This window comes from Martes martes (assembly GCF_963455335.1).
Source record: "Martes martes genome assembly, chromosome: 4".
In the NCBI taxonomy this organism is placed as follows: Eukaryota; Metazoa; Chordata; class Mammalia; order Carnivora; family Mustelidae; genus Martes; species Martes martes.
Genome location: NC_137891.1, coordinates 155,650,970 through 155,670,483, shown reverse-complemented (window position 1 = coordinate 155,670,483; position 19,514 = coordinate 155,650,970). Strand labels below are relative to the sequence as shown.

General features: G+C 45.2%; 1 protein-coding gene across 4 annotated transcripts in view; it reads left to right on the top strand.

Annotated features, from left to right (window-relative positions):
* Window positions 1-19,514, top strand: part of MAST2 (microtubule associated serine/threonine kinase 2) — a 213,617-nt gene that overhangs the window by 185,646 nt on the left and 8,457 nt on the right. For all 4 annotated transcript variants that reach the window (XM_080801978.1, XM_080801977.1, XM_080801976.1 and 1 more), the window contains 7 exons: window positions 9,193-9,402; window positions 14,389-14,490; window positions 15,303-15,435; window positions 16,249-16,310; window positions 16,575-16,660; window positions 17,123-17,331; window positions 18,383-18,521. In XM_080801978.1, the coding sequence (XP_080658104.1) occupies window positions 9,193-9,402; window positions 14,389-14,490; window positions 15,303-15,435; window positions 16,249-16,310; window positions 16,575-16,660; window positions 17,123-17,331; window positions 18,383-18,521 (941 nt within the window). The remainder of the gene's footprint in view (window positions 1-9,192; window positions 9,403-14,388; window positions 14,491-15,302; window positions 15,436-16,248; window positions 16,311-16,574; window positions 16,661-17,122; window positions 17,332-18,382; window positions 18,522-19,514) is intronic.

The window sequence follows — 19,514 nt, the reverse complement described above, 5'->3', positions numbered from 1 at the left end:
TGAAAACGGCTAGAAACAGTGAGTCTAGGTGCCGGCTTTCTGCTCTTTGTTGCCATAAACTGTGAACTGCTGTGCAATCATGGGACTGCTTTCCTGGCAGGGGACCATCCAGCAAAAGGGAGAAGGAAGGGAAGGACTCCCGCCCTTCCCTAGGAGAAAGAGCACTGGTCCATGCTACAGGTGTCCATAAAATCTGGAGTTTTGAGGGGTGCCTGGGTGGCTCAGTCAGTTAAGCATCTGCCTTCAGTTCAGGTCAGGATCTCAGGGTCCTGGGATCGAGCTCTGCATAGGGCTCCCAGCTCAGTGGGGAGTCTTCTCCTTCTCCCTTTGTGTGCTCATGCTCTCTCTCAAATAACTAAATAAATCTTTAAAAAAAACTCTCTCAAATAACTAAATAAAGCTTAAAAAAAAAATGGAGTTTCACCCATGTGCTTGAGATGAAAACACTCAGGCACAGGCCAGGTGAGCACAGAATTTTGAGGAAAACCTGGGAGGCAAGAGTGATTGACTGCTTTTCTATGAGGGCTCACCAAAGAGTTGGTGAAGGGGGCATGAACTTTCAGCTCTGGGGCTAGAGATCAGCCTCCGTTTTCATCCCTCCCGTTGGTGCTGAAAGCCTTCAAGGAGCAAAACAGCACCACATAGTGGAATCCCAAGCCGCTTACACCAAGCCTTGACTCCCTTTGCACTGAAGGCAAATTTCCACTAGGGCAAGTACATCTGAGAATTAGTGTCCCCTCTCCCAAAAGAGCAGCTTGAACAACTGGCTCACAAGTTTACTGATCATAGATGGCTGCAGACCTTCAGCTTTATATATATAGTATTTGTTGTTTTGATTTTTTTAATACTTTAGTCTTTCAGTATTTTTTTCAGTTATTTTATTTTTTTCAATTCTTCTTAAATTAAAAATTTTTAATATGTACATTATATATATTTATTTTGTGCTGCATTGTATTTTATTTTGTATATATATAAATATATGTATTTTATTTTGTGTTTATATATATAAGTTTTTCCTTCTTTCCTATTTGGGATCTACTTTCTTAAAATAAGCAGACCAAAACACACCCAGGATCTAGTTTTTTGTTTTGTTTTGTTTCTTGTTTGGGTTTTTTTTCTTGTTTTGTTTTGTTTTTGTTTTTGTTCTGTTTTGTTTTGTTTTCTGTTGTCATTGTTATTTTTTTCCTATTCTATTTTTTTCTGGATAAAATGACGGGATGGAGAAATTCACCCCAAAAGAAAGAACAGGAGGTATTACTCATTGCCAGGGATTTAATCAATAGAGCTATAAGTAAGATGTCTGAACTAGAATTTAAAATGATTATAAAAATACTAGCTGGGCTTGAAAAAAGCATAGAAGACACTATAGAATTACCAAGATGCAGTCCTAAATGGAGGCTGTAAAAATGAGAATGAATGAGGCAGAAGAGTGAGTCAGTAATATAGAAGATAAAATGATGGGAAATAAGGAAGCTGAGAAGAAGAGAGAAAGAAAACTACTGGATCATGAAGGGAAACTTAGAGAATTCAGCAATTCTAGGAAGCAAAATAATATCCAGATAATAGGGGTCCCAGAAGATGTGGAGCAGGAGAGAGGGGCAGAAGGTTTATTTGAACAAATTATAGCTGAGAACTTTCCTATTCTGAGGAAGGAAACAGGCATTTCAAGTTCAGGAGACACAGAGAGCACCCCTCAAAATCAATTAAAATAGGTCAACACCTCAGCATATAATAGTGAAGCTTGCAAATTTCAAAAATGAAGAGAAAATCCTGAAAGCAGCTTGGGACAAGAGGTCCTTAACCTACAAGGGTAGACACATGTCAGTAGCAGACCTGTTCACAGAGATGTGGTGGGCCAGAAAAGACAGACATGATATATTCAATGTGCTAAGTGGAAAAAATATACAGCTGAGAATACTTTATCCAGTAAGGCTGTCATTCGGAAAGGGAGAGAGAAAGAATTTCCAGGACAAACAAAAACTAAAGGAATTTGTGAACACTAAACCAGCCCTGCAAGAAATACTAAAGGAGATCCTTTGAGCAGAAAGTACAAAAGTAACAAAGACCAGAAAGGAATAGAGACAATCTACAGGAGCATTGACTTTACAGATAATACAGCGGCACTGAATTCATCTCTCTCAGTGATTACTCTGAATGTAAATGGACTAAATGCTCCAATCAAAAGACACAAGGTGTCAGAATGGATTTAAAAAACAAGATCCCGGGCACCTGGGTGGCTCAGTGGGTTGAGCCTCTGCCTTCGGCTCAGGTCGTGATCCCAGGGTCCTGGGATCGAGCCCCGCATCAGATTCTCTGCTCAGCTCCCCCTCTCTCTGCCTGCCTCTCTGCCTACTTGTGATCTCAGTCTGTCAAATAAATAAATAAAATCTTAAAAAAAAAAAAAAACAACCAAGATCCTGGGGCGCCTGGGTGGCTCAGTGGGTTGAAGCCTCTGCCTTCGGCTCAGGTCATGATCCCAGGGTCCTGGGATCGAGCCCCACATCGGGCTCTCTGCTCGGCGGGGAGCCTGCCTCCCCCTCTCTCTGCCTGCCTCTCTGCCTACTTGTGATCTCTGTCTGTCAAATAAATAAATAAAATATTTAAAAAAATAAAAATAAAAAAAAATAAAAAACAAGATCCAGGGACCCCTGTTTGGCTCAGTCAGTTAAGCATCTGTCTTTGGCTCAGGTAATGATCCCAGGGTCCTGGGATCAAGTCCCCCATTGGTCTCCCTGCTCAGTGAGGAGCCTGTTTCTCTATCCCCCCTCCCCTTGCTTATGTTCTCTCTCTTGCTCTCTCTCTCTGTGTCAAATAAATAAAATTATTTTTAAAATTTTTTAAAAAATGAATAGGTCAACCAAAAAATTAAAGAAGAATTAAAAAAAAAAAACATATGGAAGCAAATGGAAATGAAAACACAACAAGTTCAGAACCTTTGGGATGGACCAAAGGCAGTCCTAAGAGGGAAGTATAGCTATACAGGCCTTCCTCAAGAAACAAGAAAAGTCTCAAATACACAGCATAAGCTTACACCTAAAGGAACTGGAAAAAGAACAGTAAATAAAGCCTAAATCCAGCAGGAGAAGAGAAATAATAAAGATTAGAGCAAAAGTCAATGACATAGAATTAAAAAAAAAACAAAAAAACAAAAACCAGTGGAACAGATCAACTAAACTAGGAGCTATTTCTTTGAAAGGATTAATGATGAATAAACCCCTAGCCAGATTTACCAAAAAAGAAAAGAGAAAGGATCCAAATAAATCAAATCATAAATGAAAGAGGAGCAATCACAACCAACACCGAAGAAATACAATTATAAGAGAATATTATGAGCAATTATATGCCAACAAATTAGGCAGTCTGTAAGAGATGGATGCATTCCTAGAAATATATAAACTACCAAAACTGAAACAGGAAGAAGTAGAAAACCTGAACAGACCCATAACCAGCAAAGAAATTGAATCAGTAATCAAAAATACCCAAAAAAACAAGAGTCCAGGGCCAGAGAGCCTCCTAATGGAATTTTACCAAGAGTTTAAAGAATTAATACCTTTTGTTCTGAAACTGTTTCAAAAAATAGAAATGCCCATCTGTACCCTAATGCTCATAGCAGCAATGGCCACAGTTGCCAAACTGTGGAAAGAACCAAGATGCCCTTCAACAGACGAATGGATAAGGAAGATGTGGCCCATATACACTATGGAGTATTGTGCCTCCATCAGAAAGGATTAAATACCCAACTTTTTTATTAACATGGACAGGACTGGAAGAGATTATGCTGAGTGAAATAAGCCAAGCAGAGAGAGTCAATTATCACTTGGTTTCACTTATTTGTGGAGCATAAGAAATAACACGGAGGACATGGGGAGATGGAGAGGAGAAGGTTGTTGGGGGAAATTGGAGGGGGAGCCAAATCATGAGAGACCATGAACTCTGAAAAACAATTTGTGGGTTTTGAAGGGGCAGGGGGTGGGAGGTTGGGTGAGCCTGGTGGTGGGTATTATGGAGGGCATGTATTACATGGAACACCAGGTGTGGTACATAAACAATGAATTCTGGTACACTGAAAAGAAATTTAAAAAATAAAATTAAAAAAATTAATACTTCTGGGACACCTTGGTGGCTCAGTGGGTTGAGCCTCTGCCTTCGGCTCAGGTCATGATCTCAGGGGCGTGGGATCGAGCCCCACATTGGGCTCACTGCTCAGTGGGGAGCCTGCTTCCCTCTCTCTTTCTCTCCCTCTCTCTGCCTGCCTCTCTGCCTACTTGGAATCTCTGTCAAATAAATAAATAAAATCGTAAAAAAAAAAAGTAATACTTTCTGAGAGTTCAATATTAAAAGTCAGCCTTTTGGCAAAGGGAAAAAAAAAAGAAACGGAAGGAAAACTTTCAACCTCCTTCTGTGAGGCCAGCATTACCTTGATCCCAAAACCAGACAAAGATCCCACCAAAAAGGAGAATTACAGACCAATATCCCTGGTGAACATGGATGCAGAAATTCTCACCAAGATAATAACTAGTAGGATCCAACAGTGCATTAAAAGGATTATTCACCACAACCAAGTGGGATTTATTCCTGGGCTGCAATGGTGGTTCAACATTCGCATATCAATCAGTATGATATACTACATAAATAAAGGACAAGAACTATATGATCCTCTCAGTAAATGCAGAAAAAGCATTTGACAAGATTCAGCATCCTTTCTTGATAAAAATTCTCTACCGTGGAGGGATAGAGGGAACATACCTCAATATCATAAAAGCCATACACAGAAAACCCACAGCAGATATCATCGTCAATGGGGAAAAACAGCTTTTCCCCTAAGGAAGGTCGGGAACATGACAGGGATGTCCACTCTCACCACGGTTGTTCAACCTAGTACTATAAGTCCTAGTCTTGGCAGTCAGACAACAGAAAGAAATAAAAGGCATCCAAATCAGTAAAGAAGAAGTCAGACTTTCACTCTTTACAGACAACACGATAATCTATTTAGAAAACCCAAAAGACTCCACCAGACAATTGCTAGAACTGATAGAGGCATTCAGCAAAATCGCAGGATATAAAATCAGTGCACAAAAGTCAATTGCATTTCTATACACTAACAATGAAGCAGAAGAAAGAGAAATCAAGGAATCAACCCCATTTACAATTGCACCAAAACCCATAAGATACCTAAGAATAAACCTAACCAAAGAGATAAAAGGATCTGTACTCTGAACACTGTAGAATACCCCTGAAAGAAATTGAAGAAGACACAAAGAAATGGAAAAATATTCCATGCTCATGGATTGGAAGAAAAAATATTGTGAAAATGTGCTACCTAAAGCAATCTACACATTCAATGCAATCCTTATCAAAATACCATCAGCATTTTTCAGAGCTGGAACAAACAATCTTAAAATTTGTATGGAACCAGAAAAGATCCCAAATAGCCAAAGCAGTGTTGAAAAAGAAAACCAAAGGTGGAGGCATCACAATTCTGGACTTCTACAAAGCTGTAATCATCAAGATAGTATAGTACTGGCACAAAAACAGACACAGAGAGCAACGAAATAGAATAGAGAATCCAGAAATGGATCCTTAACTCTGTGGTCAGCTAATCTTCGACAAAGCAGGAAAGAATATCCAATGGAAAAGAGACAGTCACTTCAACAAATGGTGGTGGGAAAATTGGATAGCCACGTGCAGAAGAATGAAACTGGACCATTTCCTCACACCACACACAAAAATAGATTCAAAATGAAAGAAAGACCTCTAAATCTGAGACAGTTGTCCATCAAAATCCTAGAGGAGAACCCAGGTGGCAACCTCTTTGACCTCAGCCACAGCAAATTCTTGCTAGACGTGTCTCCAAAGGCAAGAGAAACAAAGGGAAAAATGAATTATTGGGACTTCATCAAGATAAAAAGCTCTTGCATAGCAAGAGAAACAGTCAACAGAACTAAAAGGCAGCCTACATAATGGGAGAAAATATTTGCAAATGCTGCATCAGATAAAGGTCTAGTATCCAAAATCTATAAAGAACTTCTCAAACTCAACACCCAAAGAACTGAAAAAATCCAGTTAAGAAATAGGCAGAAGATATGAACAGACATTTCTGCGAAGAAGACATACAAATGGCTAAAAGACACATTTTTAAAAATTTTCCACATCACTCACTTGGCATCAGGGAAATACAAATCAGAATCACAATGAGATACTACTCACACCAATCAGAATGGCTAAAATTAACAAGTCAGGAAACAACAAATATTGGCAAGGATGCAAAAAAAGGGGAACCCTCTTGGGTTGTTGGTAGGAATGCAAACTGGTGCAGCCACTCTGGAAAACAATAAGAAGGTTCCTCAAAAAGTTATAAATAGAGCTACCCTGCAACCCAGTGATTGCACTATTGGGTATTTATCCAGAGGGTACAAATGTAGTGATTTGAAGGGACACATGACACCCCAGTGTTTATAGCAGCAATGTCCACAATAGCCAAACTATGGAAAGAGCCCAGATGTCCAATGACAGTTGAATAAAGAAGATGTAGTATTTATATACGGTGGAATATTACTCAGCCATGAAAGAGAATGAAATCTTGCCACCTGCAATGATGTGGATGGAACTAAAGTGTATTATGTTAAATGAAATAAGTCAGTCAGAGGAAGACAAATGCCATATGATTTTACTCATGTGAAATTTAAGAAACAAAACAGATGAACAGAGGGGAAGGGAAGGAAAAGTTAGATGAAAATAGAGAGGGAGGCAAACCAAAAGAGATGCTGAACTATAAGAAAAGGAAGGTTGCTGGAAGGGAGGTGGGTGGGGGGAAGGGGGAAGTGGGTGATGGGCAATGAGGAGGGCATGTGATGTAACGAGCGCTAGGTATTACGTGCAACGGATAAATCACTAAATTCTGCCCCTGAAACTAGTAATAGACTATAGGTTAACTAAATTGAATTTAAATGAAGAATTTTTTTTAAAAGTTTAGGAGTATGTAGTGTTTAAAATGCACCTCACATGTTTCGTCCCCCTCCTCATATGTGTTACGTATAGTATTGTCATTCTAGCATTGCAAATGCTTTGTATGGATGTCTCTGTCAATGTTAAGATGCACCCTTAGAGAAAATGTATTAAGATTCCTTTTCTTCCATCCTTCTTCCCTCCCCCTGTCTCTCTCTCTTTACACACCATATACCTGTGTGCACATATACTTAGATACGTGTTTATATTCGTGGCTCTAGATGGTTTCACATAAGCACTTTCACTACATAACTAATTGGCTGCTAGGCAATTCTGTTGTAAAACCTAAGGTCCCCCAAAATAAATGAAGGACATTCATTAGAAAGGCATAATGAAACAAAAAATGAATAACAAAATTAAAAGGCTATTGCAAAATACAAAATATTTTAATACATTCAAAATGTATAGTGTAGATTCCTGGCAATACAGCACAAATGACTGATTTTATTTCAGTTGTACCTCTGCACTTGTCTTCAAAGTCTTTGGTTATAATTAGACATTATAATTATAATTATAATTAGACATTTTGGGTTTGCTTGTGATTCATCTTCTTGCTTGGCTTCGCACTTTTTCTTTTTTCACCAAAATTTCATCCTTCATTAAGAGAAGTATTAGTTTCTACATACAAGGACACGTGTTTTTTTAAAAGATTGATTTGAGAGAGAGCAAGCATGAGCAGGAGGGGCAGAGGGAGAAAGAGGGAGAGTCCTAAGCAGACTCCAAGCCAAGTGCAGAGCCCAGTGCGGGCCCGACATTACAACCTGAGCCAAAACCAAGAGTTGGACACTTAACTGACTGGGCCACCCAGGCACCTCCCAAGGATACGTATTTATAACTAAGCCTTGTGTTGCGTTGTGAAAGCCTTCCATGCTGTTGTTTGTCCTTAGCATATTGTCACATGTCCGTTTATCGACATTCCAGATTCTGTGGGAAATGTAGGTTCAAAACTCTGAGCCACTGTATAGCCTGTTATGAAGGCTAGGATTTGTATGAAGAATGGGAGTACTGCATCATTGGAGAAATGAAACCAAACTGTCAAATGAAACTGTCAACCAATTATTGTTTTCCTTTACAGCAAAATTGGTTTATGGCCAATTAGTTATGCAGTAAAAATGTGGCAAAAATGCTTATGGTGAAAATATCACACACACACACACACACACACCCCTGAACACACACTGGAAATCAGAAATTGCCCCCTAGTGGCAAAGGAAAGAAGGCCAAGTCCTAGATAGGCAGCTAGAAACTTGTTAACTGGTATAATTTATCATTTGGCATGACTATGCAGTTAGGTCCCCAAGAAGCTTCTGAGCCAGAAACCTCTTCTGCCCTGCTGAGGGTCCAGGTCCATGAGGAGGCAGGTTCACACCTTCAGTAAACACTCTTTGAGCATCTGCTTAGTCCAGTTGGGTCCTAAAGTCAAGTAAGAGGATCCTGAAATAAATCAAATTCTCTCCAACGTGAAATTCCCAGTGCAGAGGAGTCTTTAGAAAGCAGCAGTGTCTATGCAGTAAGATTATGCAGTTGGGAGGGCCAGTGGCAGCACAGAGGAAAGGAAATCCTAGGAAATTCCTCCTAGCCTGGAGGAATCAAAGACTTCCCAGAGGAGAGACAGATGATGTGGGAACTGAAATTGGGAGGAATGCTAGGAGTTTGCCAGGCTGGCCTGGCAGGTGAGGGAGCCACACACAGGGAACAGCATCAACAGGCCTGAGGCAGCGCATTAAAGGGTCGGGGCAGCAACCACTTCCAGGTCCTCAGAACAAAAGAGCACATCCTCCAAGGAGTGGGGGAGAGAGACAAGGCCAGATGAGAGAGGGCCTGGACTATAATGTTTTTGTTTGTTTTAAAGATTTGTTTGTTTATTTTAGAGACAGAGACAGTACATGAAGGAGGGGAGGGACAAAGGGAGAGGAGAAGCAGACTCCCCACTCCTCTTGCGGGGCTCGATCTAACAACCCCTAGATCACACAACCTGAGCCGAAACCAAGAGTTGGACACTTAACCCACTGAACAGCCCCTTGGCTGTTTTGATTTGACTTAAGGGTCATCTTATCATGTGTGCAGCCGTCAGGTTCCCCAAATGCAGCATCGGGAAACCAGGATCACAGAGCTTATCCTTAGGCTGAGCTCCCAACTAAGCTGCAACTAGAAGGGAAGTGTCACTTTTCCTGCTTTTATTTGCAGGCCACCGCGCAAATGGAAGAGCGTCTTGCAGAATTCATTTCCTCCAACACTCCAGACAGTGTGCTGCCCTTGGCAGATGGAACCTTGAGCTTTATTCATCATCAGGTGATTGAGATGGCCCGAGACTGCCTGGATAAATCCCGCAATCGTCTCATTACATCACACTACTTCTATGAACTTCAAGAGAATTTAGAGAAACTTCTACAAGATGTGAGTGTCCTTGTGCTGGAACCCTGATACATCCTCTGTGAGGTAGTGGATTATTTATTCCGAGCTAAGAGAAGGGCATTAATGGTGTTTCCAGTTTTCTTAGCCGGCTTGTCACCTCCTTGCTTATATTCAGGACCTACCCCAAGGCTGGTGCTGATGGACTTCGGTTCCTCCTCAGTCCCTTGCATCACTAAGAGAAACCTGTATGGTATCAAAAGAACTCAGTTCTGTGGGCTTTTTTTATGATCCCACTTAACTCTGCCTGAGTTTCCAACATTGGTAATATTCATAAATACTTGACTACATTTGTAACCCAAAGCCTAAAAGTGGCCCCAGTGACTGTAGTGGGTTCTCTTCTAGTGGAAATACTGGGGTAAGCAGAGCCTTCAAACTGCTTCCACTAACCCCGGGGAAAACCAGCCAGGTCTTGCACTGTGGGTTTATCCGTTTGCTGACATTTTGTATTTACATGGTGAGAAGTTTGCTGGTAGGGATTTAGGTGTTTAGAGACCTGATCCTCCCCAGTGTGAAAAGACTTCTTGGGAGGCTAGAGATAAAGTAACCCAGAGATGGTCGAAACCAGAGTATACCGTGAGTTCTTTTTTTTTTTTAGATTTTATTTATGTATTTGAGAGCATGTGAGCACACATGAATGGTGGGGGAGGAGCAGACGGAGAGGGAGGGGAAAAGAATCCTAAGCATACTCTGTGCTGAGTGTAAGCCTGCCACAGGACTCAATCCCAGGACCCCAAGATCATGACCTGCGCCAAATCCAAGATTCTGACGCTCAACCGACTGAGCCCTCCCAGGTTCCCCATACAATGAGTTCTCACCCAATGCTTCCTGCTCCAGGGTTTGCTTTCCTCTTCACCTCTACAGTAAGGCGTCCATTGCCTTCTCCCCTCAAATCACATTTGCCTCGTATTACGCCAGTGGGGTACAGTGGGGAGAACATGTGCCCCTTCATGTACTAGAGTATTTCCTAATTCAGACCCCTATTACCTCCAGGCACTTGACCTTGCTCTGGTGTCGTAACAACTGAGCTGAGAACCCAGAGCTGTTGATCAAACAGGACTTCAGTGTGTTAGTCTAGAAATTAGGAGCAAGGAGTTGTTTGTTTTGTTTTTAATTAGGAAACAGTTGAATCTAGAGAAAAGATGACTAAAGATGGCCATGATTATTGCTGTCAAATATGGAAGATTTCTTATACATAATAGGTAGCAGATTGTTCCCTGTCCTCTAAAAGGCCTTGTTAACCCAGTGGGCAAGAGTCACAGTGAGGAAAGTTTTGATTTAATAGATGAAAAAGTGCTTCCTTCTACAAAAATGCGCTTTTCCCCCTGATTTCAAGAGTAATGCTTAAATTCAAATGTTGTAAAAGTATGATTTGAGCACACTAAATTCACGTGCAAATCCCTGGCAGCTCTTTGTTTCTGTTCAAGAGTAACTTCCTGACAGTGGATAGGAATCCAGGCCTGTGGCCTTAGGTAAAGGATCAAGCTGGAGTGACTTCCCTGGTTGCTTGTATATCTAAGATTGATCTTCTGAAGAGCCTTGCCCAAAACCTTCAGGCATTTTCCAAGACCCGTGACCCCATACCCCACACCCCCCATACCCCCCCCACCCCGCCCCAGGAGTAGGTTGTGCAGTAAGAGCACTGAATACAGAGCCAGTGCATTCATCCATTCCCTGATGTGCTGGGTCCTGGGGATGCATAAAAAAGCTCATTACATGTTCCAACTCAAGGAATTTGCTGTTGAGGGTTACAGGCCCATCAGCAAGTGAAAAGAACACCTATTATTTTTTTTTTTTTTTTCATCCCTGCCCCCAAGAACACCTATTATTTATTGGAGTGTACTGTGTGCTGACACCACCTTGAGCCCTCTACATGAATTATCTCACTTTTATGTATTATAGTGATTGTGACTGAGGAGCACTGAATAGTCCATTCTGAGCACAGTTCTGCATGGAAGGTTTGTGAAAAGTTGAGTCTTGATGTGTAGGTAGCAGTTCACCAGACTTAGGAAAAAGTTTTTTGTTGTTCTTTTTTCCTTTTTTGTTTTCTGTGAAATTTATCGTTTCCACATTAAAAATTTTTTTGAGGGGAAGTATTTTCTTTTTTAACCACATAATGCCCAGAGTAGACCACCATCATAAGTCATTAACATGTGAATTTTGAATTAAAAAAGCTACAGAGCCCAAGTTATATACAAATATCTTAGGCAATAATATTTACAAACCTGTGTACAACAAGGCAAATATAAACAGTAAATGTAACATGAGAGTAATCAAAGGGCTCACGGAAACAACTACTTAGGGTCAGTCTGTCCACCAGGAGCTGGTACTAGCCAGCCCCTGTGAGAGGCACCGAGGAACTAAGTACATTCCAGAAATCACAGATGAAGTAGTTTGGTATGACTAGGTGAGGGATGCCTGCAGGGAAAAGTTGGTGGTTGAATTTGAAGAATCAGAACGGGAGGGGTTGGGAGGAGGGGCAAACGCTGAAGTGTATCTATGAGGAGCTTAGGTCTTATCACAAAGGCAATGGGGAAATTACTGAATGGTGTTAATTTGGAAAATGGCAGGTAAGATTTACACTGGGAAAAAAATCACTATCATTTATAGAGCATTCCGTGCATACTAGGCAATACATGATCTCATTTAATTTAATGTAATCTTTGCACCACCACCAAATCCACAGATGAGGAAACCAAAGCTTTTAAAAGGGGCTGGGTGAGCCCAGAGTAACTCTTTTCTTAGAGCAGAAACTCTTTTCTTAGAACCCAAACCCACGTTTGTCTTATTCCAGAGCCTGAGATCATCTTTTCAAACACTCCATGAACAAACGTTGACATCCTCTATGTAAGAGGCCCTGTGCTGGTCTTAGCGCATAAGGGAAGAAAAGGAGCCCCAGTGTCTCTGTTCACGAGGCTCTACTGTGTAGCTGGAGAGGCAGACAGCTAGTTATGAAACATGTGGTACCATGTGATACGAGCAACAGAACATAGAAAGGGGAGCGGTTACTTCTGGTTCTTGCGTGTTTGGTGAGGGGTGGGGTACAACCAGAGAACGTAGATGAAGATTCACAGTTGATATTTGGGCTAAATCTTAAAAGAATAAAACTCATTTATTCTATTCACCAAGTGCCCAGCGTTTCTCTTCATATCATAACCAATTTTTTTAAAATGACCGTCATTTGCTATTATTCTTTCCTAACGACCTGTTTGCTGCTTGGTCTTCTGCCTTCTACTTTCCCTTCCCACCATTCCTCTAAAACTGTTTCAGGCAAAATTCACCGAGGAACAAATCGACCAATTGCCAAAAAGATCCTGTGGCCTCTTTCCGTCCTCATCTGTCTTCACAACTCCTCAGAGCTCTGCACCATGAATACCTCTCCTGGCCCCTTTTCCCCACTGGGGGTCACGACACTGTTCTCTCCAGTCTTACAGTCTTGCTGCCCCTTCACAAGTTCCTACTCTGCCCAGCTCTTAAATGCTGGTGTTCGTGTTGGAAGAGCACACGATTCTCGATCTCAGGGTTGTAAATTCAAGCCCCATATTGGATGAGAGATTACCTAAAAAAAAAAAAAAAACCCTTTAAAAAAAAAGTATTAAATGCTGGTGCTCCACACAGCATCACCCTGTGTATCGATTCTCCTCCTCCTCCTTTCTTCATGCTCTCCTTGACAGCTTCATTTCCTTCTGTGTCTCCCATTGTCGCCCATACACTGAGCCCACCCACCTGACTACATCCCTCCCTCCCTGTTCTCTTTAGCTCCAGATCCATGTTGCTAGCTGCTTCAGAAAGAGGACTCCACTTTGGCTTGGCAGGTTGGTTAGTATTCTTCGGTTGCAAGTAATAGCGAGCCAGCTCAGAGTAGTTTAAGCAGGAAGGGAAACTAATTACCAAGATGAAAAGCGTGGGTCTTCAAGAATTGAACACAGGAATACAACCGGGCCCTGAGGGACCAAAACCAGAAACCAGAAGCTGGGGGAAGCTCAGGAAGTGGTCACTGCTCTCATGCCGTTTTCCTCTGTGTCTTTGGTAGATGCATCCATCCCTTTTCACCCAGCAGTAGATTATACGGTCCTGCCACGCTGATATTAACAGTCATCTTTCCATCCATTTTTAAATTCACAGGAGAGTCATCCACACTGGTCAGCTCCTGGAGGTGGGCTGGAAGGGGCAGCCACACAATCCAGGTGTAGCTGCTAGATGTCAGAGCAGTTTCCGTAAAAAAGAGAAAGGCTCCTGGGCTGGGTAGATACCCAAGGAAGTATCTAGTATAGGTTAGTATAGGCACCTCAAACTCTACACGTGCAAAACAGAGCTCTTCCACCTGCCCTTACCCGAACTACTTACCTTCTTATATTTCTTATTTCATTTGTGGGTTCACTGAAATGCCCCTGAACTTGTAGCTGCATTTCCCTTCTCTTCTTGCTTCTTCCAGCCCCCAGGTCTACTCAGTCCTCCACCGCAGAAATGGCCCCAGGCTGTGTCTTTCTCTCCATCCTTCCTGCTGGGCTTTCTGGCTTTCTCATGCACGTTACTGCAGTAGCCCCTTCATGGATTTTTTCCCCCTTTTCGGCTTGCACTCTTCCGTGCACTGTCCACACCACAGCCAGAGTGATCTTTCTAAAATGATATCGGTTCGCCTCCCTCCTGCTTTGAAGTCTTTCTGTTCCTGACATTCTGCCTGGGTTGGGAAGTGAACAGTGAAAGCTCCCATGAGAGTTGCCCCTTGAGCTGGGGTCTGGATGGAGGAACAGGTAAAGGCACGTGTCTCTGTGACATTCCGTGGTGTCATGTAGTGTCCCAGAGCTCCCTGTCACGGTGCACTGGCTTTCTCTAACTTCTTCATTTTGCAGAAGTCTCTGTACCACCCCGCCGTTTGTCCCCAGAGCCAGCTCTGCCCAGCCCCGGCCAACATTAGCCCCGTCATGCTGTGCCAGTGGATTGCTTCATGAACCTTTGTCTTCCCTACAGGCTCATGAGCGCTCAGAGAGTTCAGAAGTGGCTTTTGTGATGCAGCTGGTGAAGAAGCTGATGATTGTCATTGCCCGCCCAGCTCGACTCCTGGAATGCCTGGTGAGCGCACTCCCGGGAAGGTTGAGAGGGATGGGGCATGGAGCAGAAGTATCCTACTACCAGCAAAACTGCGGTAATCCTTATTTAATATGATCTGCCAATGTGGGGGCCCACACGAGTTCCTGTGAGGAAAATGGCTGCTCCTGAGGAGTATTAGTCTGGCCCCCTCACGGCCAGCAGGCTCCAGGTGAGTGGGGGTCTGGGCGGTCAGGAGCACGGAACAGTTCCCTTGGCATAGGTCGAGTCCTTCACTTCACCATACCCAGCACTTTACTGAGCACCTACTTTAGGGCAGGCGCTGGGGACACAGACACGAACAAAGCAGAGTCCCTGATCCTGAGGTGCTCCCTCTGTCGTGCAGTTCTTAGTGCCTCCGATGGGACAGGACCGCTGTACTGTCCTCACTGCTCTCCAGCCCCTAGCACACAGGGGATGCCGGTAAATATCTGAAGGCAGGTGTACGTGTGTGTATGTGCGCATGTGTATGTGTGTGTTTGTGTGTGTTTGTGGCTGGCAGGAGGCTTTGGACCAGGTCAACAGGCTGAGCTATCTTGAAAACAAATAAAAGGTCTGGTTCTTATTGTCGGGAAGACAACATATGCTTAGGCTGTCCAGTCTGGAGCTGACTTGGAAGACAGCTTTGTCCCCATTCTTATGATCCCTGAATCATGAAGCTTCTGGGCATTCAGGGGCAAGGGTGTCCCATCACAAAGAAAAATTCCTTTTCATCATGCTCGGGGCATGTGCTGTCAACACCAAAGAGGCCTTCCCTTGTAGCCCTCACCACTGACTGCCTCTCTCCCCTGGTGCAGGAGTTTGACCCTGAAGAGTTCTACCACCTGTTAGAAGCAGCCGAGGGCCATGCCAAAGAGGGACAAGGGATTAAATGTGACATTCCCCGCTACATCGTTAGTCAACTGGGCCTCACACGGGATCCCCTCGAGGGTGAGCATGCTGCCTCATGGCTGCAGACACGCCCCACAGCCAACAAGCTCTAATGGCAGGGAAGCCACTTGAAGAAGAGGCTTAGATCGGACATGGACACAACGCAGCGCCAGGGGCCTCAGGGCTGTCAGAAGAACCCCATCTTCTCTGTCATGGTGCAGCTCCTCCTTCAGATTGGTTTACACATCCGCCTGGTATAATCCAACCCGGATTGCCATGAGCCCCGCTGGGTTGGATTTAGAACCTAATGTCAAAAGAGGTCAACAACAAAGGACCACAATTGCATTTTCAAAAATGGCCACCTCCTGTACATGCTTACCTCCCCTTCTCCCACCTTACTGGCCCTCCTGTGACTTCAGTGTGGCCCCAACCCCAGGCTTGAGCAGATCTCTCCGTTCTCCAGGGTTCAACTATGTCCCTGCAGGAACCCTGGGCTTCTAAGTCCCTGGTCTCTTTTCATCCACCTTCCCCGCTTCCCAACCTCACCGGTGGAGTGGGATACGGACCGATAGCCCCGCCTTTGGCTCTATTTTCCAGGAATTGTCCTAAATTTGAAGGAAGCTTTTTAAAATTTGCCAGGCCTTGTAAATGGCACTGGGCTCCTAGAAATAGGAGTGGCACTATTATTTGGCAAACAGGTCCAAAAGCTGTGATTGCTCTGGGGAGAGAGCCACAGGACCAGATTTGCACCCAGCCTGATGCAGGAGATCCGAATGCCCACCTTGCACGTGCCATTGTGTGCTCTGAGGAGACTGTCAGGATGCCTGACATCGCTGTGCACACATTTCTCTTGTGCCCTTGCTTTGTTTCTAGAAATGGCCCAGTTGAGCAGCTATGACAGTCCTGACACTCCAGAGACAGATGATTCAGTGGAGGTAAAGACCTTGAGCTCCTGCCCCAATCCCGGAGGCTGGGCCCTCTGAAGCAGAGGGCGCAAGTCCTCTTTGAGAGGACATCTGAGGGCAGGATGGGGAGTGGATGGTTGCGCCCGCTGTCTCCGAAGTCACTCAGCTGCGTCAGGAAGCTTGGGTGGGGCTGTACCAGGACTAAAGGCTGAGCAGATGCCGGGCCTCCAGCCTCCCTGTGCACCTGGGCTCTAAGGAGCATGCTTGCCTCCTGCCTTTGCTTTTGTCTTCCAGGGCCGTGGGGCATCTCTGACATCTAAAAAGACACCCTCTGAAGAGGACTTCGAAACTATTAAGCTCATCAGCAATGGCGCCTATGGGTAAAGGCAGGGGTGAGGTGTGGCCAAGACTGGAGCTGAGTCAGACCTTGGGCTCTTTCTTCTAGAAGCGTATGATACCCGGTCCTCTGGGTGGCAGTTGCCTCAGCATAGGCCCTCTCCCTCCCCAAAGCCTCATGGAGAGACAGGAGTTCAGTTTCCTCTGACATCTGGCATTGTTCCTTTCCCAGACAAGGTCCCCACTCCTCTTGGTATCAGTCCTCCTCTAGCTGAGCTCTGGGGAAGGGTTGAACTGTGTCCTCGGGACTTGGTATATTGGGAAATTGAAGAGTTCTGTGAGTAGGAGGCCCAGATCCTTCTCATCAATAAGGACACCCCTGCTCCTTTGGTCTGTGCATTTATAAGGTGGGATAGGAGGTAGTTTGGATGCCCCCTCTCTGGGTGGTAGGGAGCACAGCCCAAGTGCTGAGGGCCTATGGGAGATGGGATGGGTTGTGTTTCCAGGGCTGTATTCCTGGTGCGGCATAAGTCCACCCGGCAGCGCTTTGCCATGAAGAAGGTCAACAAGCAGAACTTGATCCTTCGGAACCAGATCCAGCAGGCCTTCGTGGAGCGTGACATACTGACTTTTGCCGAGAACCCCTTTGTGGTCAGCATGTTCTGCTCCTTTGAGACCAAGCGCCACCTGTGCATGGTGATGGAGTATGTTGAAGGTACTGGGGGAGAGGTGGCCTGGCATGGAGGCCTAGGCACTGTGTGAGGCCTGGCCCGTAGCTGCAACCAGCAGCTTTGGATAGGGGTGACGTTTCAGGGCCCAGCTTCCCAATCTCTTTGGCATTAGTTTCTGCCTTAGGATTTCAGAGACCATTTGGCCACATGGCTGGGCCACATGGTGGGTACAAGGCTCCCTGCCCTGCACAGGGAGAGGCTTCCGGGATAGTAACTGCCGTGAGGCTGTCCATGTCAGGTGCAAAGAGAGGCTTTTGGGGACAGGATGCATCAGCCCAACAGCTGTAGAATCCTGTGCCCCAAAGCCTGGATGCCATCTATGGCTGGCCCAAGCGGGAACAAAGGAGGGAGCAGAGCCACGCAAGCCCAGGGCGGCATGTGGGAGGGAGGAATGCCACTGTCCTGATGCCTGATGAACGGCTTGTGAAGGGGACGTCCCTTGAAGGGGACACACCACACAAAATACTCTGGGAATGGAGTCAAAGAGCATCACGGGGCCCCTTGGGGGAGAGATGGCAGCTTTCCCAGTGACCTTCACTCTTCCCTTTGCACTGCTGGGTGCAGCTTCCAGAGACACTTGGCCTAAGTCTTGAAGTTGAAACTGAACAAAACTCTCCTTTTAATTCAGGGAGTATGTGCTGGGAGTTTACAATGTTGCCTTATTCAAAAACCAAAGGATAGCCAACAGGAGGGACATAAGTGGACAAATGCTGGAGGCTCAGTCAGATGTGTTTGTAATATGCAGGACTCCCACCTGGAAATCACTTCGCTCCACCCCTGCCAGTCCCCTCACAGGCATGAAGGCCCAGCTTCCTACCCTCCCTGGCCTGAACAGTGGCTGTGACAGCCGTTAGCAGACTCACTTCTGCCTGCGCCTCCCCACATTCTGTTTGCCCCCCTGTCCCAGCACCGGGAGAGCGAGACTCCCGGTCTCTAGCCCCAGAGGAGTCCCCGAGGCCTTAGAGACGGGAAGCCTGAGACCACCCTGAGTAGGGAACTGGGTCCTTCCTTCAGAGTGTCCTGGGCTTGTTGCAGGAGGAGACTGTGCTACTCTGCTGAAGAACATCGGGGCCCTGCCTGTGGACATGGTGCGTCTGTACTTTGCGGAGACCGTGCTGGCCCTGGAGTACTTGCACAACTACGGCATCGTGCACCGTGACCTCAAGCCTGACAAGTACGCCCACTCTCTGGGGCCCTAGTCCAAGGTCTCCCTCTTGGGTCTCTAAATAAGTGGAGGCAGACACAGCATATTTGAATCTGATCCAGAATGGCTACTTGAAAACAGTTCTCGTGCGGGTGTCTGTCCTGGCCTAGCTCTCTGGCCCCTGACCGCCCCAGATGCAAAGCCTGTTGCCTGTGAGTCTGGCCGAGGCTTCGTAAGGCCTCAGTGACATGTAAAAGCCCCTGAAGAGCTCTGCTAAAGAAGTCAAGCAGAAGAGAGTCGGCACCATCTAGGAGATGGCTCAAAGAGTGTTCTCTGACATTTACTGACGTGTCTGGGCCAAGCACTATAATCTGGGCTGTAAGGTAGTCCCTGACCTACAGAACTTTAGTGTGGGAAACAGCTGTCTGCCTACAGGCTACTTCTCAGAAGGCATTAGTCAGGTGGGGAAAGGTGGGAGGAGCTTTCTAAAGCCAGGAAGCAGGATTTGCAAAAGGCACACAGGCGTGAGAGCCTGCATGCTGGGAACTACCTTCGTACACTACGCGGAGACTGGGATGCTTGACTGGCTTGAGTGGTAAAGGATGAGGCTGGAGAGAGAGGCAGGGAGTAGATCATCAGGGGTCTTTTTATTAGGTTTGGGTTTTATTGTAAACGGTCCTAGCAAGTCTTCAAAGGGCCTGTTAGCCAGAGGTGTTATAGAATGACACACTCAGATTTTGGTTTAGGCTTAGCAAGATCACTCTGCCAACGGAAAGATGGTGAGGCTGCTGCAGGAGACCAGGCCAAGCCAGCCACGCTTGCAGGGTACAGAAGAGAGGGGAAACCGTTAGGACACAGAAGGGAAACCAAAATGTGGGGGTGGGCATGGGTGTGGGAGAGGAAAAGGGAGCAGGAGTCTGGGATATTTTCCAGATTTCCAGCTCAGGACTAGTGCATGAGGATAAGCCTCTGTCATGGAAAGTGGCTTTGACACTAGACAGACCAGAGTTCGAATGACCACTT